Consider the following 23,393-nt stretch of genomic DNA (forward strand, 5'->3'; position numbering starts at 1 on the left):
ATTATATGTTATGTATGTATTATGTGTTATATATGTTATATATATGTTATTGTGTTATATTTTTGTTTATTTTATTTTTCTCTTTAAAAATCCGAAGCAAATGAAATTCATTGTCATGACAAGCCATTAAAAAGAATTTTTTATTTAGGAAAAAAGCTGTATAACCTTTTTCTTTGGTATTATATTTGCTTTGGAATTTCAAATAAATAAATAGTTCCCTTGTCATGATTGTTTACTCATATATGACGTCGCGAGTAAAAATATTTACATGCTTTTCTGATCAGAAGTTTCAATAGGCAAATTATTCAAAAAAGAATCTTCTTTAAAATATAGCCATATTTTTAGGTCCCTGTACACACTGGAGTAACGTAACTTTATTTTTAGCTCGATGTTAATTATATAACTGCTGAATATTTTTTTTATAGTGGCTTTTTAAAAGGAGAGCATATGTGATACATAAAACCGTAAAATTCCATCCAATTTCTATAAAACGTGTTGAAAATTTTTAATTTGAAATCAATAAGTAATTTCATTTTTTATAACTATATATTAAACAGATTCAAGAAGTTTTATGAAATTGACACTTCATGACTTGCATTATAATTAGCTTGTTGACTAGGGATACTTTATTTAAGACTTTTTATGATTACTTTATTTATTTAATTTTAAGTTATGAGCTTCCATTGCCCATAAGTGATATATGCGTTAGTTTTATAAACTTAATTTATACAACAATACAGATATTTACTAAAATTGTCTGAAAAATTAAGTTTAAAAATAATAATAAAGTAATAACTTAGTTAATTAAATTAGCTCCAACTGTTATTATTCCTTTTTTTAATTTTACAATATCATTTAATCTAATACGTCATATGGTAACCTTATTATATATAGACAGAGCTATACTTTCTTCAAAGTTTACATTTTATATTAAATCCATTTTTTGATTTTATAAAACCTTCGAAATACAATTTTCAGTGTCTGACCTGTTAATTCCATCATACCTGTCTTTCTGTATACCGGATAATAATAATAATCTGAATCAAAATATTTTGGTTTTATTTGATGGCCTGTAGCCTTAATAGCTTTGTTTAAAAAAAATTTCTTTGATAGACAATATCAATGAAACTTTGGCGTTAAGAATGTTGTTGTTATAAGATTGTTGTTTCATCAATTAACATAAATAACGCACGTCGCATGTCATTTTTATCATCAGTTCTCAAATTCATTTTATCCAATTTTAAAAGTTCTATAACTAATTTGTTTTTCGTTTAGTTTGCGTAACATAATAAAACTATAACCTATAATTCAATTAAAAATTAAAAATTAACTTCCGAAATTCTTTTAGAATTTTGAAATTTATGTACAAAAAAAAGCTTATTTCTTACAAAATAATTTCAGAAAGCTAAAATTATGCAAAAATGAATATAGAAGTATGCACCAAAGAAAAAAATGGGATAATTTATTTTAAGATTTCGTCTGAAAGAGAAAAAAGAAGTCCCTGGGCAAAGTAGAAATCGGGAGCCATCACCGATTTTATAGTTAATACATTCAATGTCAATTTCTCTTCTTTTAATCAATTTTCAAGATCTCTTAAAACGAAAATCTTCGCTTAAGTTCCAATTGTTCTTGCGATTTCCTTACAATTTTAAGGAATCTCAAATAAATTATTAATTGTAGCATTTAGAAGAAGCAAACACATATTCATCGTCGACATTGACATCCAAATCTTAAAAAAAAGTTTAAAACATTGCTCAATTTTATAAAGAATTATTAAAATAATTGAATATCCATTTAGTAGTAAATTATATTTAGTTTTTTTTTGCATCACATTATTTTTACTAGAAAAGCGATAAAAACAAAGATAAAAGAAAGCTATTGTCTTTTCATATTCTAATTGGTCAGTTAAATGTGAAAATTTACGGAACATGTACAGAAACGGCTAAACCGTGCAAACACAAATTATTATTTTGTTCAAATTTAAAAGTTATTTCGTTACTTGAGTGGTGAGGTTTAGCACTTTCTTGTAATATCTCGCATGCTCACGCACTCTTAATTTTTGATTCTGTGCAGTACAGGTAATAATTATTTATGTACGTGAACTAGCGAGAGGCTAAAGTTTTCTGTTTTGTAGCAAAATCAAACAATGTATTGAGCGTAAATAAATAAATAAACAAAGCGAGCACTCTTAGATCAAACAATCGCATTTTCATAGGACTCAATTCGGATAGTTCGGGAACCTGACTTTAAATATGCGAAATAATTAGTGTAAGGGTAGACGATTTTAAGAGTCAAGAAATTTCCCCCACGAAAACGTACTTGCTTTGAATAAACTTTTTCAATCAACGTATGCAGATTCTTGACCCTTAAAATAATGGGATAGCTGTAATCTGGAAGGGAAAAAAACAGTTCGACAATTTAGTCAGAGCAGTTAGAGCCTTCTTATGTTTGCGATTTGAATATTTTTGTTATACACAGGGCTGACGATTCTAAGGTTGTTCAGTGATGAATGATGATCAGTAATCTTTTAATTTATTCCTTTTTTTTTTGTGCGTCAGACATAGTTTAATGCATTTTTTGCAGGTATACCTGGCTCAGTAATTACGATTTTTGTCTGACATTATTTACTTTCTATATTTAGTCATGTATTATTGAAATGCTTTTTCCGAACATTTTAATTTTCAAACTTCGTAGTTTACTTTGATTATTTGTAAGTTATTTTTAAAAATAATTTTTTTTCGGATTTTTATTTTCTCTATAATAATTTCTATTCCTCTGTCCTTGTTATTTTTCAAACATTTTTAAGCTAAATGGGAATTTTTGTGATTAATTTTGTGACCAGTAACTCTTTATTCTCATTAATAAAATAATAAGTCTTAATAAAAACTATGTTATAATACAACAAATTTTTAATAAGTACAGCAAATTTTTCAGATTTAGTCTTTGTTTAGTTGTAATAATTTTTTTAGATTTCATTTTTATCGGATTTTTGCTTTTACGCTTATGTTAATGATATTTTTGTTAATTGTTTTTTCTATATTTTGTTAGAACATTTTAAATTCTTTAAATATATTTCATTCAATTTATACTTGAAAATTTTTAAATATTTTAAAAGTATATAACATAATTTCCCAATATCATTTGGTTTTTCGAAAGATTCTTTTAAATTTCCATTAGTCTTTTTCGCTCTACAATTTTGTTTCGAATAGCTATAATTCAAAAATTAATATTGCATTGTTAAGTTAAAAAAGCACGTAGCCTCTAATATACAATAAAATTTTTGGTTATAATTTTATAATGTGTTTAGATTATACTTCTGTAAATAAGAAACATATTTAAATATGGCGAGCTGGAAATTAATTCCTTCATTTGTTTTAATTTTTTCATCCCTAGTCCTTTATCATGAAAACTTAATATGATAAAGTTAATTCTACTTCATTAAATTACTGCATATTTATATGTTTAAAATTGCATTTTTTTTTCTTTGTTAAAATTCAAAGTCATTTTAAAATAAGATTTAATTTTAGAAATCAATCTCTTTTACTCCTTCATTTATTTTAATGTTTTTATACCTTGTGCTTATCATTAAAATTATGATAAAGTTAATTTTCCATTTTTTTGTAAACTGAAAATTTATATTCATGATTAAATTCAAATCTATGCTGGAATCAAAATTTAAATAACAAGTTATTTTTAATTCAATATGTTTTTGAGGAGCGAAAAACCATTCTATGTCATTATGATTAAAATGTATCGACAAAATGTATTGCTCAGCATTAACAAGTTTAAAGGAGTAAAATTACAAAATTCATTAATTAAATTTTTTACATTTTAATACACTTTTTTTCTTTTTAATTAGTTTCGGATTGATAAATCATTTTTTGTTAACTAAATTGGTGTGGATGTAATAGTTAAATCATCGTCGTCATAAACAACGGAAATAGTTTAGATAATTACAATTAGACAAATTACAATATTAAAATAATACAACTAACTTTAAAATATTAAATCAAGCAAAGCTTATGACTTTGCATTGGCTCGCCCCCCCCCCCCCCCCAGTCAAAAAAAAGTTGGCACGCCACTGCTATACTGAATCACAGCTCAAATGAAATATTTTCAAACAGATTGGAAAAGTATTTCTTTCATGTCTAAAATGACCTGAGCAAAGGGGATAGTGCGGACAGTCTATAATTACAACACCTCAAAAAGTAAACCACCCCACTTGTCAAGTAAATAATAGGAGAAAAATGGCCTTTCAAACACCATTTTCCATTAGAGGGGGGTAGGAATTATCTGTTACCGTTTGACAAGGGTTCTTAGAAAATGCAAGCGGCTATTTCAGGAACAGCAGTTTCTAGATATTGTAACCATTTGGAAGAAGTCAAAATTAAAATATCAAAACCGTCAGTGGGTTAATGAAATACATTGTGCCATTGTATTTTTTAAAATACAATAATACACACTATTCCATTTAGACTCCATATTTTACATTTAGTTATAGAGAAATATATGCTATTCCAACCTATGTAAAAAGTTATACATAGAGTAATAAAATGCTTACGGGTTTGAAATTGCTTGGAGTAATTTCACAAACAAATTTCTAAAGAAAACTTAAAAGCTACTATTTTTTTGAATAATACGGTATTATTTTTATTATTATGTGGCATATTATTTATCAAATTTTATTCAGAAAAACCAATCACTATCGACACTGATAAGCATTCACTCGGCATATTGCCTAGAAAAAATATGTATTGTCAATTACTGATATTATTCTTATGCAATGAATTCTATTTGAATTGTTGTTGTTGTCTTGTCCAGAAGTGCAAGGAAAATTAAATTTGTCCAAAAGTATCTAAAACAGCTTTGGCCACATCAATAATCTCTATGGAATAGAGGAGTTGCTGCGGGGGATCCAGATGGATCCTGAAGAGCTTCGCCAATATGGCTGGGTAATCAAAGACAAAGTTCGGTGTTGATGCCAAGAACAACTTCTGTAGCTTCGATGGCCATCAGGAGATATTTTCATTCCCTTATAGTGTTTAGTTCTCAATCTAGCTATGGTTGTGGAAATGGCTCGATCACAGTTTAGGTCAGGGATGGAGCGCTTCTGAGAGGTAGCAGAAAGTAGTCTGCGGCTGGCTATCGCATCAGTTAGGTTCAGGCTGTTGGAAAGTTGGGAGTTATCTCGGGCTTCCTTGGCCAGGATATCAGCTTTCTCATTACCATCGATATCGACGTGTGCTGGTATCCATTGAAGGATACAAGCTCTTTGGGTCGTGGTTATTTCGTTTAAGATCAGTTGGTAAGTTGGAAGTCTCCTATTAAAATAGCCTGGAGGGCAGAGCGAGAGTCCGAGAATAACAAAAATCCATTAGAATTTTGGATTGCCTTGGAGCAGTAGAGGTTCAAAGCCTGCTTTATAGCTACCAGCTCGCAGGTGTAGTTTGAAGCAATTTTACCGACAGAAATTTTGCCAGCACCACCTCGGTCAAGACTAGAGTCTGAAGAGCCATCTGTAAAAGCGATGGCCATATTTTGAGTCGAATTTGAGAGCTCACGGATGGTGTGCAGACCTTTCTCCTTAATCACTGCAGATGATTTTTTTTCGTGCAGGGCTGGAGAAGGTTTAAATTTATTGTTACCTTAGGTGAGGGACTGATGGGGAAAGAGGGTTCTTGAACATATGTACGATCCTCGTGAAGTTGATTTCCATTCTAGTTTCTTTGTCAAACTGAAGTGTAGAAGACCGTTTTAACCTGGTTTTACCATTCCATGCCTTAAAAGTTTTATTTGAGATATGGAAATCTGTTACGCTTCTAATTTTATTTGTGAACGTTATAGTTGCCAGTTTTCTTCTACTTTGTAGAGGAGTTAGGCCGCATTCAGATTCAGCTTTACAATTATTTGTGGATGAGACAGCACCAATGATGATTTTTGATGCTCTGTACTGTACAGTGTCGATTTTGCCTTTTGAAGAAGATGAGGTCGGTCCCAAATGGGAGCAGCATATTCAAGAACTGGTCTAACGAGCGAGGTATAAGCATTAAGAAGAGTTGCTGGTCTTGAGCCCCAAGATTCACCGCACAGCCTTTCTAAGATGTTAAGTCGTTTTAAGGCCTTGTTAGAGATCTGCTCAAGGTGTTGTGAAAATCTTAGTTCATCATCAAGGGTGAGGCCGAGGTATGTTGGATGCTTAGTGCGTTGGGTTGCAGAGCTAAATAGGTTTATAGTAAGATTAAAATTACCTCTATTTTTCCTATCAGTCGAGAAAATGCAAAAATTTGTTTTATCAGGATTTACAGTGATCTTAAGCTCTTTAAACCAACTCTCAATACCTTCCGTGCACTGATTTAGAATTCTTTGGGAAAGTTGGATGTCACGAGGGACACCTGCCCAAGTTCGATGAGTTTTTGAAAAGGATCCATTTACTTTAACTCAAAATTTCCTTCCTCTTAAGAAATCGTTGATCCAGATGAGGCAGTTAGACACAATATCCTCTTTGTAGATAATTCCAATTAGTTTCTGCCACCAAACTCTGTCAAAAGCAGCAGAGAGGTCTAAGAAAACCGCGGTTGTTTTTCTGCTAGGCTTTTCTTGGAAGTCATCAATTATAGACTGGCATAGGTAAAAAAGTTGATCAACTGTAGAGCATACAGAGCTAATTAGCTCTGTATACAGTTTGATAAAAATGTTCGGTCTTTTTCTCGGTCAGCCATTTCATCAATCTGGTATGGATGATATTTTCCATTGTTTTGCAAAGGATGCTGGTTAGTGAGATAGGTCTATAGCTTTTGCAATTGCTGGCTTTTTTGCCTGGCTTGAGAACAGGGACAAGGGACAATAGTTGAGTTTTTCCAATTTTTAGGCAATTTGCCTGTGCGCCAAGATGTTAAAAATCAGGAGCAAAAAACTTTCTATTTGAATTGATGCTTCCTAGTGAAAAAGAATTTTTTTTAAAAGGAAAAAAAAAAATAACGCTGCATATTTTTATTTGTTAAATATTCCCCCCCCCCCTTTTTTTTTACAATAGAACAACAATTTTACTTTATTGGCCTTCAAAGTATTTTCCTCTTGCAAACACACACTTCTTTCAACGTTTCTATGACTCTTCAGAACACTCCTGGAATCAGGGACCGATCAAGACAAAATCAGGCCCACCAAATTTTCCAGGTCCCTTCCAAAATATTTTGAAATTAAATTACTGATGAATAGTCCTAACAATAAAAAGGAATCTATTAAACTGCATGATTCAAGAGAAACATTCAAATAAATTTTGAAAACAGAAAATTGAAGATTATTTTTCTAAGATAAAGTTTACGCATATATACATTAAAGCAAAATATAAAACAACAACACAATGTTGTGTCAAAATACAAATAGTTTGGTGACCACAAACAATTGAAATCAGTGATCATTGCTAAAAGTCACTTATTAGCTGAATCACTTTATTTTTGTAAGCTGTAATTATTTTTTTTATTTAGTACTTAAACCAACACAAAGTCAGTCAACTTTTCATTAGATTTAACTACAAGTTCAGCATGTATGCTAAGGTAATTATAATTATAATTATCATTATTAATTATAGTTTTTATTAAAAAATGCACGTAAAAATATCCAAAAGTGCCAAAATTATAGCTACTCATGGAAAATTAAAAACACATTTAAATAATAATTTATTTGAATATAACACTTTTTAAAAAAAATTAAAATTCATATTCAGTTCATTCACTTAAGCCGTTGACGTCAAAATTGCACAAATTCAAATTCAGCTGTACTTTCGAATTTGAATCGTGCAATGTTTACACGAGTTTGGTTTATCACAATATAACGAAAATTTTAAATTAAAAAATGCATTTTTTTTTAGAAAAACTGTTTCTTTCAGTAATTAAAAAAATAGTAATATTGCGGACTTTTTACTAATTTTTGTGGACTCCCAGAAAGTGTGGGCCCTAGTCCCGTGCCTATTGGGCCTAGGCGATAATCAGGCCCTGTCTGGAATCCATTTTTTAAATGGTCCTCAGTTGTTTTGTCGCATTTTCGATCACCTCATCTGAACGGTGTCCCTTTAATTTTATTTTCAGCCTTAGAGATAGGTAAGAATTCGCTGGTGTTGGATCAGGAGAATAAGGAGGGTGCTACAGACAAAGAATATCGAGGGGAGCCCCTCTATATTCTACGCACGTCAACATTTCTTATTCAAATACTTAAATATTAAATTAAAAATTGTCATCAGAATTCGAACTATACTTTGCCATAAATTCTTCTCTTATTTCTCTAAATTTTACCAATTTTTTTAGATAAAGTATAGAAAAGGCCTTTTCATGGATAATTTCTCATTTCATAAAACAATTGCATTAAAAAAATCTCATTCGGTTCATTCGAAGTGCGAGAGTACCCTAAGCGAAAATCATACCCCTAGATCAACGAGCCACATGCACGCAAGGTATGCACATTTTTATTTTATTAGTATTATGAAAAATATTATCCACCATCGTATTTTTATGTTTTATTTTAAAATGTCAAAAATATGTCATTTCTTGAAAATCCTTTGCTTTTATTAAACACGATAACGTGAAATAACGTGTACTTTTTCTCTAATTGTTTCGTGCAATATTTCTTTAAACGCATGCTAGATCGTATCAGATTCAAAATGATATAACCTTCGGGCACGACCGGGATCTCGCTCACCTAATCCAAGAATCATACCCCTAGACCATGGCCCTAGACCACCGAGCCGCACGTCAGCATTTCTTATTCAAATCCTTAAACATTAAAATAAAATTCGTCATTTGAATTCGAACTATACTTCTTAATTCTTCCTTTAATTCTCTAAATTTTACCAATTTTTTTAGATAAAGTATAGAAAAGGCCTTTTCACGGATAATTTCTCATTTTACAAAACAATTGCCTTAAAAAAATCTCTAATAAAAGGGGAAAATTACAAAACGATCAAAGCAGTTTGCGTAAAAGCAAAGAAAAAAAAATCAGCAAAAATAAATTATCTTTGAAATCGAAACCTATGATGCTTTATTTACCTAATTTAGCTTTGTTGTTGACTTTGTCATTCATACGAAACTTCCTTTTGGGTGGCTAAACACCTCTAACCGGAAATAACGATCCTTCAATCAATCTATCATTGTGTTATGATCAGTTCCTCTTTTAAGTTTTTGGTTCAATTTTTGTAAAGTAAATTTTATTAGTAATTAATCATATAGTAATCTGATAGTAATTCTAGAATCATGGAAAAAATAAAAAACGTTAGGATAGTTGATTGTACTGATTCATTTTATATGAGGCCATCGCGAATGGAATTTGAACAAGTAATTATTTTTTAATGTGCAATTATTTTATTTGTTCTCAATTTATGTTTTGTTTATTTATCCTCTTGCTATAAAGAAAAACGGTTTTAAAACTTAGTGATTGAGACGTTAAACTGAACTACTTCACACTATTAATTAATCTTTACATAAGTATTTTTCATTTAGCTAAGCATAGGACTCTTAGACTTTGACAATTCGTAACATTCGAGGAAATTTTAACAGCGGCTTGGGATATTTTCATATCGTGATCTGTCGTCAAGGTACCAAATAGTTTTTAAACTTGCAAATTTAAAAAACAAAACAAAAGAAAACAACGTAGATGTTTGCTTGGAGATGGCTGCGAGTAATACCTTTCGAGTTGGTCCCTTTCTGTTATTTTTTTTTTTTTTTTTAAGTTTCTCAAGGTGGCCACCCACCTGGAAAACCTTGAAAACCTGGAATTATCAGGGAATATTTTTATACTGGAAGAAACCTGGAAAAATAAGGGCATTTTAAAGAAAAACTGGACATTTTTTTAATTTCACTAATTTAAATTATTTACTAATTTTCTTAATTTAAATTATTTCATCCATTATACCCACTTTTTTTCCCACTTTCTCCAAGCAGTTGAAATATCATCAATTTAGCAATATTTTGCTTGCATCAAAATTTGCTCCATTACAGCTCTGTGAAACTAGAATGTCACATAAAATTCTCCCACTGTTGCTAAACGAATGTGGAAACCTTTGACAGCTATGGAGTGTGCAATTTAGGAAAGATTGTGGGTCAGGTGGAAGAAGGGATTAGGATATTAGCTTCTGTTTTTAAATTCTGTCCTTGGTCTAAATCCATTTCTGGCTTAAGTTTGTTCTAATGCTTTCGTTGTAATTTTTTTCCATTTTGACAAAATGTTTTTGTATTTTTAACTTTATAAAATTCTTCAAAAATTAGTTGGTTATAAAATAATAATAATAGATTTTATATTGCACTCTTTTTCTGAAAGCTTTTGTATTCCCATTAAAAGACATCTGAGAATTATTTTTTCTCAGCAAACCAACCAATCACATATTTTTTTTTACAATCGCTAACAGCAATGTTTATTGACAAATTGTTACAATTATTGCATTAATGCTAATTTTTCTATTTCATTTTAACCTTTTATAACATATTTTAATTTAAAAAAAAGTTTTTTTTTAAGAACTGACTATATACTAGTATTTAATTTTACTCTTTTGTTGGTCAGTATATGATTTTTAATTCAAAATTTTGTACCGAAACATTAAAAAATGAATAAAAAATTTTGCCAAATTATCAAAATAAATTCTTTTTTTCAAGATATATTAAAAAAAATTAACATTTTGAATAAAATATTTTATAATTTAGACACTTTTCTTGTACCCACATCCTACACTTATTAGAATAAAGAAACTAAAACCTGAAAATTTTAAGATTTTTATCTGGAAAACCTGGAAAAATCAGGGAAATTTGAAATCTGATTTGAGTGGCCACCCTGTTTCTCGTGGGCCGCTGTCCGAAAGTTGCCAAGACTTGGCGATTATTTTGCCAAAAATCAGGATACGGAAGATTTATTCAAGAAATACTCTTTTCTGCTTACAGAAAATTAAAAATATATAAATGTTGACACATACGGGTTACTATTTAAAATGTTAACCATTTTACCTTATCTATATTAAATTCTAAATGTACTAAAAGTATATATCCTGTAAATTCTATATGTAATATCTATGTTACTATTTTATATCATCTATATTAAATTGTAAATCTTACCAATGATAGTTAATTTAAAAATGTTTAACTGAGTTGTAATATTCATATTTTTTCAGGAGCTTGTTGGTATATAAGTTTTCTACTTTGAGATAATACTTTTAAATGTTCATTTTAGGATGGGAAAAAGAGAACTTGGGATTTAATGCGTATCCATGATAGGTAAGGATATTATAAGTTAATTTTTTTTGTTATAGGCTATTTTTATTTAAGTAATTATAACAAGTTAGAAAAATAGCTAGACTTTTCTAAAAAAAAATTTAAAAAATCAGACTTTAAAAAAAAAAAAAAAAAACGCTTTTCTTTTCCAAAGTCATCTTTAATGACTTTTTCTAAGTATTTATATAACTTTTATGTGATTTTTAAATCAGGTGAGTAAGAATCTTGAAATTAAATTTTAAAATCGCATATATACGAATCTTGATGTTAGATTTTAAATGTTTCTCTCAATGTTTGATTGCGTGAATATGAATCTTGTTATTTGTTTTTTAAGTCACTTGAAACGGATCTTATGACTTTTAAAACTTGTGAACACGAAACACAATAGTTGATAAAAAATTGGGAAACTACGAAACATGATGTGTGATCTAAAGTTGCTCAAGTAAAAACCATGTGAATATTATTTTAAATTGCGTTTTTCTTAGATGGAACAAGCGTAAAAATGAATATTTTTTATTCTTTCTCGAGAATTCGAAAAAGGCAAACTTTTTTTGAAGAAACTAATTTTTGTTTTCTTTTTTAGTTAATAGTGAAGCATATTCCATGATGGTGTCGAATTTTCTGCTAATGACATTTGAGTGTTAGTGTATGTTATAATGGCTAAGTATGGTTATGAGATTAAGGAATAAGGCCCTCTTAGGTCTTCACCAATTTATTCATGGCATCTAACTTATTTATTATTCATCTGCAGATTTTGTGTCAGGTTCAACCCTTTGCTGGAAAGCATTATGATTGGTGCCTAACCAAGACATATATTTTTAAATTTTATAACAGTTGTTGAACAGCCGACTCAATTTTTGGGTTTATGACTACTAATGTTTAACTCTGTAGCCTTGTAAGTTTGAACCCAATCCAGAAGACAAGAGAACTCCTGGATCAAGTATTGGGAGAAATTTGCCTTCGTAGAGGACTTTTTAATGAAACTAACCCATATTTGCTTTACATGGAAAGGAGATCACGAGAGCCCCCACAGTTATCTTGACGGCTAAGGGACTCTAACCCATGATCCGTCTACCACTGAGGATATTTCATGTCAGCACTGTGGTCGGTGCAAGCCGAATGCAAATTCGCATCGACCAGCCATTGGTGGGATTCGAACGTGTTTCACCTCATTGGAAGGTGAACGCCCTATCCTTTGCGCCATGACGGCTCACCATGACATATATGTAATATTCAAACAATAATGTTATGCAAAAAAGAGAAAAACTAAGTGATGGAGTTATAAGAAATTATAATCATAACCTTTGTTTTGCACACTTCTGTCGATTTATAACTTTGAAGCATAAGAAATGGATCAAAAGTTGTTCTGAATAGTCCCAATATCTATTTAAATACGTTGTCTTCTACTCTTTACATTTCATAATAAATATTGAATTTCTGTTCTTAAAGAAGGAATATACCCACCAGTAGAAAGAGCTTAAAGGTAGAGGAAACTATTAATTTAAAATTAATAACTTTGAGAAAGACCTCTTTGCTGATGCAACAGATATTGACTGAGATTTAAAGCAATTAAATGTTAGGATGAAATTCTGACAAGTCATTTTGTTTCAAACTGTTTAGTTGATATTCAACAGAAAATTTTGAATTCTACCAAAAAATTTTATACACTGACTGACCTGTTAATAAACGTTACAAAAACATTTTGCGTTGCTTCTAAGGAAATGAATATCTTAGGATATCTTGAGATTTTTGCTTATTTATTGAGATTTCATGATTTTTTTTTCTTTCAAATTTCTTTTTTAAGCATGAAAAACTTTAAATTTTTTTTCCTTTTAAATTAATTTATTACATTTTCAACTTACAGTACAAAAGTTTGAGCATTAAGAGTCCAGTCGTGCTATAATTATATATATATATATATTATGGGTTAAAATGTTCATATCTTATTTTTTAATTTTGATTTCTGTAACAGAAATGAGAATTTTGTCTTCAAAACTGCTGTCTTCAGTGTTTTCATCGCAGAAAAAAAATGGGTGAGAATTTCTCACCCTTTCTCAAAAACAGGGTGAGATTTCAAAAAGTTAAGTGAGATTTCTAAAAATATAAAGCACAAAGAGACTTGAAAAAAAAATAATTTCGTTAATTATAATACATTTTTAACATCTTCTAATTTTTAAAGCATTGAATATTTTTGCTGCATCATCATATGCAAAATGTTCTACATCTACTTTTTCATCAGCTATTCTCATTAGGTTGCTCAAATGAGTGTTTGTTTCGTTTTGATCGTTTCTACCCACGTTTGTTTCATTTTCATTTGTCCGTTTCGGAGTAGAAGATATTGCCTTTACAAGGTATTTGTCCATTTTACATTAATGGGCAAAAAATTTGAACTCCTTACATGGAGAAACCTTAACTACGGTAAACACGTGGTTGCAGAGAAATGCGTTCTGAAAGAGGTTTCGTGGTTTGGAGGGATGGTGTTCTGTTGTTCTTAAAGGTTCTGAACAATACTGGTAAATAGGGAAGCTAGATAATGGGCAGATGTTGAAAATAATGAAAGATCCAGGAAGAAAAATGTAACGGATTTTATTCTAAATGGCGCAATGAGAAATTTTTTTCAAAATGCGAGAAATTCGCGAATTTTGAAATTGGTTTATAGAATGCGCGAATTTCTCGCGGTAATCATTTTTTAATGCGAGAAAAGAAAAAAATATGCGAGATTCTCGCGTTCTCGCGCTGTAGTGAAAACACTGTGTCTTGGTCCTTTGTTATTTCATGTATCTAGTATTAAATAAAGTGTAAAGCAAAGTTTTCAGATTTTCAACATTAAAAATATTTTTAAAAAAAAAAGAGAAATTGAAATTTTAAATTTATTAAACTAAAGTTCTTTATTGAATATCTCTGATGTAGGGCCTTCAAAGTGTTGTGGAAATGCTTCACATTAGACAAATAACCTTTTTGTCCCATTGATAATATACTTCATTAATTTTTTCAGTTCTCAGTGTTTTAGTAGTGAAGGCTTTTAAAATTTAATGAAAAAGATTAAATCAATTATTCCTTTCATTTCTGAATACTAAAAATATATAGCAAAAAATTACTATATTACACTTAGTCTTTTTTGTTGTTGTTTGTTACGTTTTTCAAAACAATATCTCTAAAGATGGGAATGCAGCAGATAATAAATTATTAACTACAGGTCCCCTTCTTCAGTTAGGGCCTTTTAGTGACATTTATGATTTTTTAATTATAATAAAAAAAGTAGTTTTGATATTTTAATTTTTTTTATATTTCAGTTCATATTACTGCTGAAAATATAAATTCCATGACATGTAAGATATTTGTTGGAGTCTAGTTTATTTTATGAGTAAAATGTTTTGTTACTCAAGTAATATAAAAATATTAAATTTTTTTTAACTTAATATTTGTCACTTATTTAATCATAATTATATTTCATTTTACAAAGCTAGCTGTCATACTGTTTACAGGGATGAGATTTTTCCGCTTTTTAGCGGATTTCCCCATTTTTCACTTTTATCTCTTGAATTTCAGCTTTTTTTATCAAAAATTCAGATTTTTCTAAAAATTTCACTTTTTTTAATAAGTATTCCGCTTTTTCAGAAAATTCACCGATTTTCAAAGAGAAACAGAAGATTCAAACTACATAGCTATCAATCCTTTCTCATTTTTACTAATTTTAGCTATTTTGTCTCCATTTACTCGCAACAGATAAGATTTTCCGAATTTTTTACCCGCCCTCCAGATAGATCTGATTTTTGTAGTTCAAACGACGCTGCTTCTGACAAGCCTTCTGAGGTCCCAAGCCTGGAATCTGCTAATATCTTGATCTTATTCACACAATTTTAATATCAAACAAAGCTTTTCATATTTGTGTGTTGCGATTCTTATTCACGCGATTTGAATATTGTATGTTGCGATTCTTATTTACGAGATTTAAAAATCCGATATTGTGATTCGTATTTACGCCTTTTTGTATTGATGTATTTGCTATGAATCACATAACAGTATTTATTAAAAGAAATGAAATATTAATGTAAATTCTCAGTAGTTTTTATTTGCTAAACCAGGTAGTTTTTCAAGTAATAATTGTCTCTCATGTGAACTGAGGTAGCTTTATTTTTCAATTCCAGCTTTATTTTTTCAATTGGTAATTTTTATTTTCAGTAAATGTTAAGTATCAATGTAATCATTTATGTAATAATAGATTAGTACACAATTGTATGTCAGCACATTATTTATTACCTTAAACTGTCTGGAATTTATTATTAAAGGGTTGCGCTTGCGTAAAATTTACTATCGTGGAAATTCAGCTTTTTTGCCTTTTGGCTAATCTTATCCCTGTGTTTAAATAATGTGATATTTGAAGTTTATTGTGTTTTTTTCCCTTCCTACCAAGGCAATTAACTGGATTTTATTTATTTCAACAGTGTTGGTATTGTCATATTCAATGTGTCAAGGCAAGTCCTTCTTTTTGTGAAGCAGTTTAGGCCTGGTATGATAAATTTTTTTAGTTTGCTGTTTTTTTGTTGATAAAAATGCCTTTAAAATAAATAATATCATTAGTATTGTAATTACATGTTTTTTGTTATTATATATGTTAATTTTAAATAAAGAACTGAATGTATGCATCATGTAATAATGTTATTGCATTTGATTATATTATTTTTGTTATTCTGTATCGGCTGTTGACCCTGTATCTATTCAATGAAAGTGTTTATAAACTGTTGTTTTAATATAATGTAATGATGTCTGGCTTTTTTTAAGAAAATTAGAAATGAATATTTAAATCAGACCCCTCAGAAATTTAAAAATCTTCACTGTAAAAAAAAAAAAAAAAAACAATAATAATAATAATATATATATATATATATATATATATATATATATATATATATATATATATATATATATATATATATATATATATATATATATATATATATATATATATATATATATTGCAATTAATTGTTTAATTATTATTTGTAAATGTTTAAAATACATTATTTGTAAATATTGCACTTTATTTGTTGTAAAAAATTGGTTTTCCTATAAGTTTATAGTTTTAAACCTTATAGTTTTATGTGGTGATTTAAATCTCTTGAAAAATGCTCATTCTCATGGTTATATATGGATTATATACGGACTGTTGATTCCATTATGTCGTGGATCCATGATTTACCTTAATTTCATCTTTGTGAAAAATGTTTATGAAATTTTCATATTAGTTAATTTAAATATATTTTTGCAAGAAAAATTCCAATTTTTTTTCTTCTAACTTATTATTTCTGATAAACAAAAAAAAAAAACAAAAAAAAAAAACTAAAGAACTCTATATACAAATATACAAGTCTATATACAAATATACAGAGAGTCAAAGCTCCATTGAGATATCTTCTTTACAACCTCATATTCAAAAGAGGAGTCCACATTTTTCTCACAAACTACATATGGATATTCCAATAACAGTTGGTTGAGTTACTGTGCATTATTTTTCAATAAAATTCCTAAAATTTAACACTGCCAAGTAAAACTAAGTTTTATTCCTACACCATTAGTAATGTAATAGTAAAAGCAGCTATCTAATAACAGTTGGTATTTTATGTTATGAGAATTTGCTGATTATAACAAAATTAAAAAATGTTTAGCACTTTTTTTTCTTGTGAATTTTATAATACAATTCTTTACTTTATCTTAACTTTTAAGCAATACCTTAACTTTATGGTAAAAAAAAAGTCACAATATTCAAAATTTCATTTTTAGATACACATATTAATAATATTTACTATTGATTGTTAATATTTATTTATAAAATTTCAGAATAAAATAATGTTTGCATGTAAGTAGCAATAAAGGAAACGAAGGAAATAAAAATATGACCACCGAAGTCGACGTCTTCAGGGGGTACAGGCCCCGGTAGCCATAAAACAAAATCATTTCTATTGAGGGGGAAGCAAATGCCTAAATCAACTCCCTCAGTACCCCGATGGTTTTTTATAGAAGTCCAGAAAAAAAACATGAAATACAAATAACCAATTTAGAAAGGAAACTCAAACAAAATCATCAGAAAATAAAAATTCACGCAACCAGGTCAAACAGCGATTTCACTAGCAAGCCGAATGAAAAGGAAATACTAAAAACTAAAGAAAACAACGCCCTCTATTACAATGCGCAGATAGAAAATAAAGGAAGTCAAGAAAAAGATACATAACAAATTAATAGAATGCTTGAATGAGGCTGCTCAGTTAAGACTTGAATTGAGCCTTGTTAAAGGAAAAAAATATATATAAAAACCTAGAATTCTTCAATCATTTTCTTAGTTAAAAAATTATGATTACAAATCCTTTTCAGTCGGCTTGCTTGTGAAATCGCTGTTGGACCTGGTTAAGTGAGTTTTTATTTTCTGATGATTTTGTTTGAGTTTCTTCGCTAAATTGGTTATTTGTATTTCATGTTTTTTTCCTGGACTTCTATACAAAACCTTCGGGGTACTGAGGGAGTTAATTTAGGCATTTGCTTCTCCCTCAATAGAAATGGTTTTGTTTTATGGCTACCGGGGCCAGTACCCCCTGAAGACGTTGGCTTTGATGGTCATATTTTTATTTTTATTTCCTTCGTTTCCTTTATTGCTACTTTTATTCTTTTTTTTGAAATTTCTGCTGCTTTTTAGCGCATTTTGTTCAAGGAAGTTATATCTATTTAGAATTTGAAAATTTTTTTGTTTTCCTTTAGTAGAGTTTGCATGTAAGCTAATATTTACATTTTTATTGCTGATTTGCAGCTGTGTACTTTAATTCTGTTAAACTTGAGGACTGTGATGATGAAATTAGTGTTACAAAGTATCCACCAAGTTTGGGAATAACGATTGAGCTCTGTGCTGGAATTGTTGATAAAGATCAAAGTCTAGTTGAAACAGCTAGGGATGAAATATTAGAAGAATGTGGTTATTTGTGTCCTTTGACTGCCATACATAAAGTTTCAAGTTACAAGTTAGTTTTCAATGCTTTTTTTAAAATTATTTCTTGAAAAAGTTTTTGTTTTAATTTATTATTTTGCTTAAAATATCTTCAGTGAAACCTGTTTAAGTTGACCAGTGATTTAGTTTTCAACTTATGAGTCACTGTTGATGTTATTATTTCTAGAAATTGTGTTATTCTTATATACACAATGTTATTCATGCTCTATATATGTATAATTAATTAAAATAAATACAAATGTTATTAAACTTTTTTAATCTGAAAATTTTATTTAGAAAATACCTTTCAATTCTTAAGAAGTAAGATTCATTACTAGGATTTAATTTAATTATTAGAACATTGAATATAATTACAATTATTAGAACATTGAATCAAATTACAAAAAAATTGCAAAAAAGTCAAAGCAACTTAAGAGTATAAGAATTTTTCATTTTAAGAATAAAACATTTGTTAAAGCAAAATCTTAATATTTTACTAATTCAAAAAGGGATCTTATCAAAGTTTTTATTGTATCAAAGTATAGTTAGTGGCATTTATAAATCTACACTGGTGTTCAAAATTTAGAGAGAGAGGGTAAAGCTACTGCTTCAAAACAAAAGCAAAATGTCAAACTGTAAATGTAATGTATTGAGTGAAATGTAAAACTACTATTTTTAAAGAAAGATGTAAATCTTGTGTGTCAAATACTTAAGCGGATATGTATGTGTGAGTGGAGCTAGTGGAGAATTTCCTTGCACTATTTGCAAAATCTGCATTTGTTTGCTCCCACATTTTGTGTTTTTTGGCAGCAATCTTAAATGATTTTTTAAATTTAATTTCAAACAACAAAAATGAGTAACCACCAACGTTAAGATGAGAAAATGAGTTGGTGAATTGTGGGGAGACTGGAAGAAGGATAATTTCAAATCCAGATTTGCAGAGAATTTAATTTAATTTTCCAGCGATTACAGCGAGGTGTAAAAGGGATGCTGCAGCTTTCTTCTGTCCTCTATGTGACACTGGGAATCCAAGTTTCAAGGGTTATTGTTTCTAGAACACTTCATGAGAGAGGCCTATTTGTAAGACTTGCTGTTTGTGTCCTGCTAACTTCTGCCAACAGAAGAGTCCGTTTAGGATGGTGCATAGATTATAGAGATGGGAGCATGGCAAACATACTCCACTTCAGTTTGACCACTGACTCTCAACATACTTTCATATGGGGAGAAGTAGGGACCCGCTACCAGCCTTTTAATCTCTGAGAAATCAACTATTATGGTGGCCCAAGGTTGTTGGTCTGAGTAGGCATAATGCTGGATTCCCTCACGCCCCTCCATGTCTTTTAAAGAGGTGCTGTGGCTGGTATGACGTCTGTGAGCATATATTCGCCTTATCAGGGGTGCAATGGATCCTGATTTCACTTTAATGGATGACAAAGCGACACCCCAAAGTGCACTTTTGATCAACCATTATTCGGAAAATGAAGATTTCGCCCAATTGATTGGCCAGCCAGATCTTCAGACCTCTACTCAATAGAGCATTTCGAACACTTTGGGGAGGGCAATTGCAGTAAGTAACCCCCTCTAAGAACCATCCAGTGTCTAATTACAGTGTTGCTGAACAAGTGCAACAAACTGCCACAGGAGCCTTATTTCCAGTGTGAAATCAGTGTGTGAGACCTGTATATCTGTACTTAAGGTCCTACCCCCTTATTAAACCATTCTTTTATTCAATTCTGTAATCTGTCTTTGATACCATTTCACTCTGATCAGTGCTACGCACGATCATGCATGTGTATATCAGCTTCGATACATAATCATTGAATGGTTATTATTTTTGTATCATATCAACAAATATTTAAACAAATTTTATTAAAATCTGTCTAGTAATCGTCCAAATATAAAATTTTTCATAACTTTAAATGCCAGTGTAATAAGACAAATACTAATTTATAAATGCAGCAATATTTAGATAAATAAAATATTGTTAGATTAGTATGCGTTCAGAGATTTATTGAAGTCTTTTTTCTGAATATCTTTTCTGGCAATGTCATTAAATTCGTAAAATTGAAATAGAATATTGGACCATTAATTTAGAGACAGTTATTCAATATATTGAATTGTTTGACACTAAATTAGATATATTTTTTAAAAATAAAATATCTATGATTTTTGAAAGAAATTTTTTTTATGGTTTACTTTTAGCCCTCATTAAACAGCCAAAATAGCAATTTTGGAATTTTTCTTGTTATTTTGCATAATTTTTTTCTCTTATGTGGCCAAATGTAATGAATTTACATGACTATCAAAAATACTGAGCAAAGCATTTTTTTTGAATAAAATCTTACCACTTATTGCTCTAAAAATCATTATTTTGTAATTACTTTTTTTGCAAATGAATTGAGTTTTTGGTGAAAGAGGTTACCATCTCTGCCAAAGGGAAAATGAGTTAAAACCCATCTGTTATATTTAATTTTAATACTCCCCATAAATAGTCAAATTTCAGCTTTCTAATACCAAAATATGGTAGCTTATAATGCAATTTTACTTAATTTCAGCTGAGAATTTTTTTTCAATTAAAAGAAATAAAATTCTTAAGCAAATAAGCAAAATATTCCACTTTCATTATATTTTCCTTAAATTGTTTGTTTATAATGCTCTTGAAAAATTATGCACACATCTTTTATTTGCGATTCTCGTATTGAAATAATATTCCAACATATTTATTCATTTAATTCGCTTTCACTTAAACGATTTCTATTTTTAATGTGCCTCTACATTAAATTTGAATAAGACTTTGCCTATTTCGTTTTACTTTTGATGTTTTAACTTGTTTAACAGAGTACCTCTAGCGATTATTTCTCACCTGTTAAATTTTAAAGTTTTCAATTTTAGGCTAATAATTTTACTTAAATTTCAAAATTGCCAAATCTATCTGTGAGAGCTAACACAACACTGTTTGGTAGCATTAGAACATGTCAATTTTCTTGGTTCATTTTGCGCAACCCCCCAAACATTTTTCTTCAAAGTTTCGAATTTATCATTCTCTGTTATGTTACATTTTCATATACATCTCACTGCCTTTGTTGTGTTCAAAAAATCAGGTGGAAGACCAATTTGTTATATATTTATAAATTTGTACTGAAATAAAATGAGATATTTTTTCTCAATAATAATGTGGTTTTTGCCTAATCAAAATTTCTTCATCACTGCATGATTCTAATACGAAATACTGTATGAGTGTTAAAACTTTTTGAGCTTTGGTGTGGTATAGGGTGCATTGTGCCAATTATCTGTTTATTTTAAAAAAAATTAAGATAAACAGCAAAATTAAAAAAAAAATGGAATTCTCTTTATTTTCTAGATTAATTGCATAATATTTGATATTTTAAACTTCTCCTTGAGCAGATGAGTAAATTTTTTGGGTTAACGGCTACTAATATTCAACTCCGTAGCCTTATAATTTTGAATCCAATCCAGAAGACAAGAGAACTCCTGGATCAAGTATTGTGAGAAATTTGTCTTCGTGGAGGACTTTTTGATGGAATTAACCTGCATTTGGATTACATGGGAGGAAAACCTCCTGTGATTAGCCTGATGGCAGAGGGGACTCTAACCCATAATCTGTCTACCATTGAGGATATTTTATGCTAGCACTGTGGTCGGTGCAAGCCAAATGCGGAATTTGTATTGACCAGCCATCGTTGAGATTTGGACCCGGGGCACCTCGTTAGAAGGCGAACGTTCTATCCCCTTATGTTTGATATTTGTGATTGATGTGTACTGTTGTCAAAAAAAGATTGAAGAAAAGAAGTACACTTAAATTTCTATTTAATGCAATAAAACTCAGCTTCAAACCTGAAAAAAATTAATTTTTCATCAATTTAAAAATTGTAATTATTTTTAGATCTGGTGTTGGTGTGTCTGGTTCAACTCAAACCTTATATTATGCTGAAGTCACTGACGCTATGAAAGTTTCTGAAGGAGGTGGAAACAGACATGAAGGTGAATATATCGAAGTTGTAGAATTAACTTTACCTGAAGCTAAATCTTTGATTTATGATGAATCTGTACCTCGCCCAGCAACTATGGTTCTTGCTCTCTTGTGGTTTTTTGAAAACCAAATGAAATCAAAAATATAAAAAAAAATAAGCTATAGTTTATTGTAAAATTTGTAAAATAATATTAAAAAGAGACATTACTTTACCATTTACAAGCCAAAGCATTATTTTTAAGAGTTGTTTAAATGTTCATTAAAATTATTTTGAATATTTCTGAAAAGTTCAAATATATATATATAAAATAATTTTTAATGTTTTTTATTTTGTTGTTAAAAATGTGGATTGTTATTCAGATTTGAGTTTATGATGAGTTTTGTATTTTAATAATTATTATACCTCTTATTGATATATTTATAAGAAAATATTCATTATACAAAAAGATGTAATATTTCTTATATCGTTTTGTATGTCTAGTGTAATATGTTCTATTTGTTTGTTGTTCAAATAATAAATGAAAATTGATATGAATCCTTTTTTGTTTACTACACAATTAAATCATGGGAGTATGTTTAAAATATGATACCTTGTTAGTTTATTTTAGGATCTTATTTTTCAAGATTATAATTTAATAAGGCATAAAATTATGTTATTTATTAGATAATAAAGAATAATAAAATGTGTTTAAATTCACGATTTAAGCAAAATACTTTTTCTAAGGTTTTACATGAGGTGATGAATTCAAAGATAATAATGATTTTAAACATAATATATTCTTTTTTTAATATTTGTTATATTATTGCAAAGAGTTACTTTTTTCAAAAAAAAAAATCTTCAAATTACGATTTTTTTCTCTTCTTTTATCTTAATGAATTTGCATTGTTTGTATTTATTTTGTATTAACTTCCATATTTAAGAAATTTTTATAAGATAACATTAGTTTCCATCATTTTTATAATCATACTATCTTTTAGTGAATTAAGTTCTGAAATCTTGCTTTGTGTGATTTTCTTTGCGTGATTTTGATAAATCTTATGATATTGTTTTAATGTTCAAATTGATTCACTTAGATAAAAAGGTTTGTAGTGGGTGCTGAATAAAGGGGCTTTAAGATGTTTTTAATCGGCTTTAAGATGTTTTTAATCAACAGGTCTTTCAAGGGGGTCAGAAGAAACTTTT

At 29.3% G+C, this 23,393-nt stretch overlaps 1 protein-coding gene across 2 annotated transcripts; it reads left to right on the plus strand.

The window, feature by feature from the left end:
* The first annotated feature begins 9,094 nt into the window (after nucleotides 1–9,094).
* Nucleotides 9,095–22,745, plus strand: LOC107440231 (uridine diphosphate glucose pyrophosphatase NUDT14). Of its 2 annotated transcripts, none has more exons than XM_087165500.1 (5): nucleotides 9,095–9,323; nucleotides 11,206–11,249; nucleotides 15,692–15,756; nucleotides 18,046–18,253; nucleotides 22,124–22,745. In XM_087165500.1, the coding sequence occupies exons 1-5, from the start codon at nucleotides 9,243–9,245 to the stop codon at nucleotides 22,356–22,358; spliced, it is 633 nt and encodes a 210-aa protein (XP_087021626.1). In that variant the 5' UTR covers nucleotides 9,095–9,242; the 3' UTR covers nucleotides 22,359–22,745. The 2 variants fall into 2 exon arrangements, with proteins under 2 accessions (XP_087021626.1, XP_087021627.1); XM_087165501.1 differs by having other exon boundaries at nucleotides 9,131–9,323; nucleotides 11,147–11,249.
* The last annotated feature ends 648 nt before the right edge of the window (nucleotides 22,746–23,393 follow it).

The sequence above is a fragment of the Parasteatoda tepidariorum genome, chromosome 6 (genome assembly GCF_982258835.1).
Source record: "Parasteatoda tepidariorum strain Cologne lab strain chromosome 6, Ptep-v5.0, whole genome shotgun sequence".
In the NCBI taxonomy this organism is placed as follows: domain Eukaryota; kingdom Metazoa; phylum Arthropoda; class Arachnida; order Araneae; family Theridiidae; genus Parasteatoda; species Parasteatoda tepidariorum.

What these genes read in the sequence shown, in the direction of transcription:
- LOC107440231 (XM_087165500.1), top strand. Translation starts at nt 9,243, where the DNA reads ATGGAAAAAATAAAAAACGTTAGGATAGTTGATTGTACTGATTCATTT. An exon ending in TTAATGCGTATCCATGATAG is followed by an intron (nt 11,250 to 15,691) that starts GTAAGGATATTA and finishes TTATTTCAACAG; the next exon opens with TGTTGGTATTGTCATATTCA. An exon ending in TGTGAAGCAGTTTAGGCCTG is followed by an intron (nt 15,757 to 18,045) that starts GTATGATAAATT and finishes GCTGATTTGCAG; the next exon opens with CTGTGTACTTTAATTCTGTT.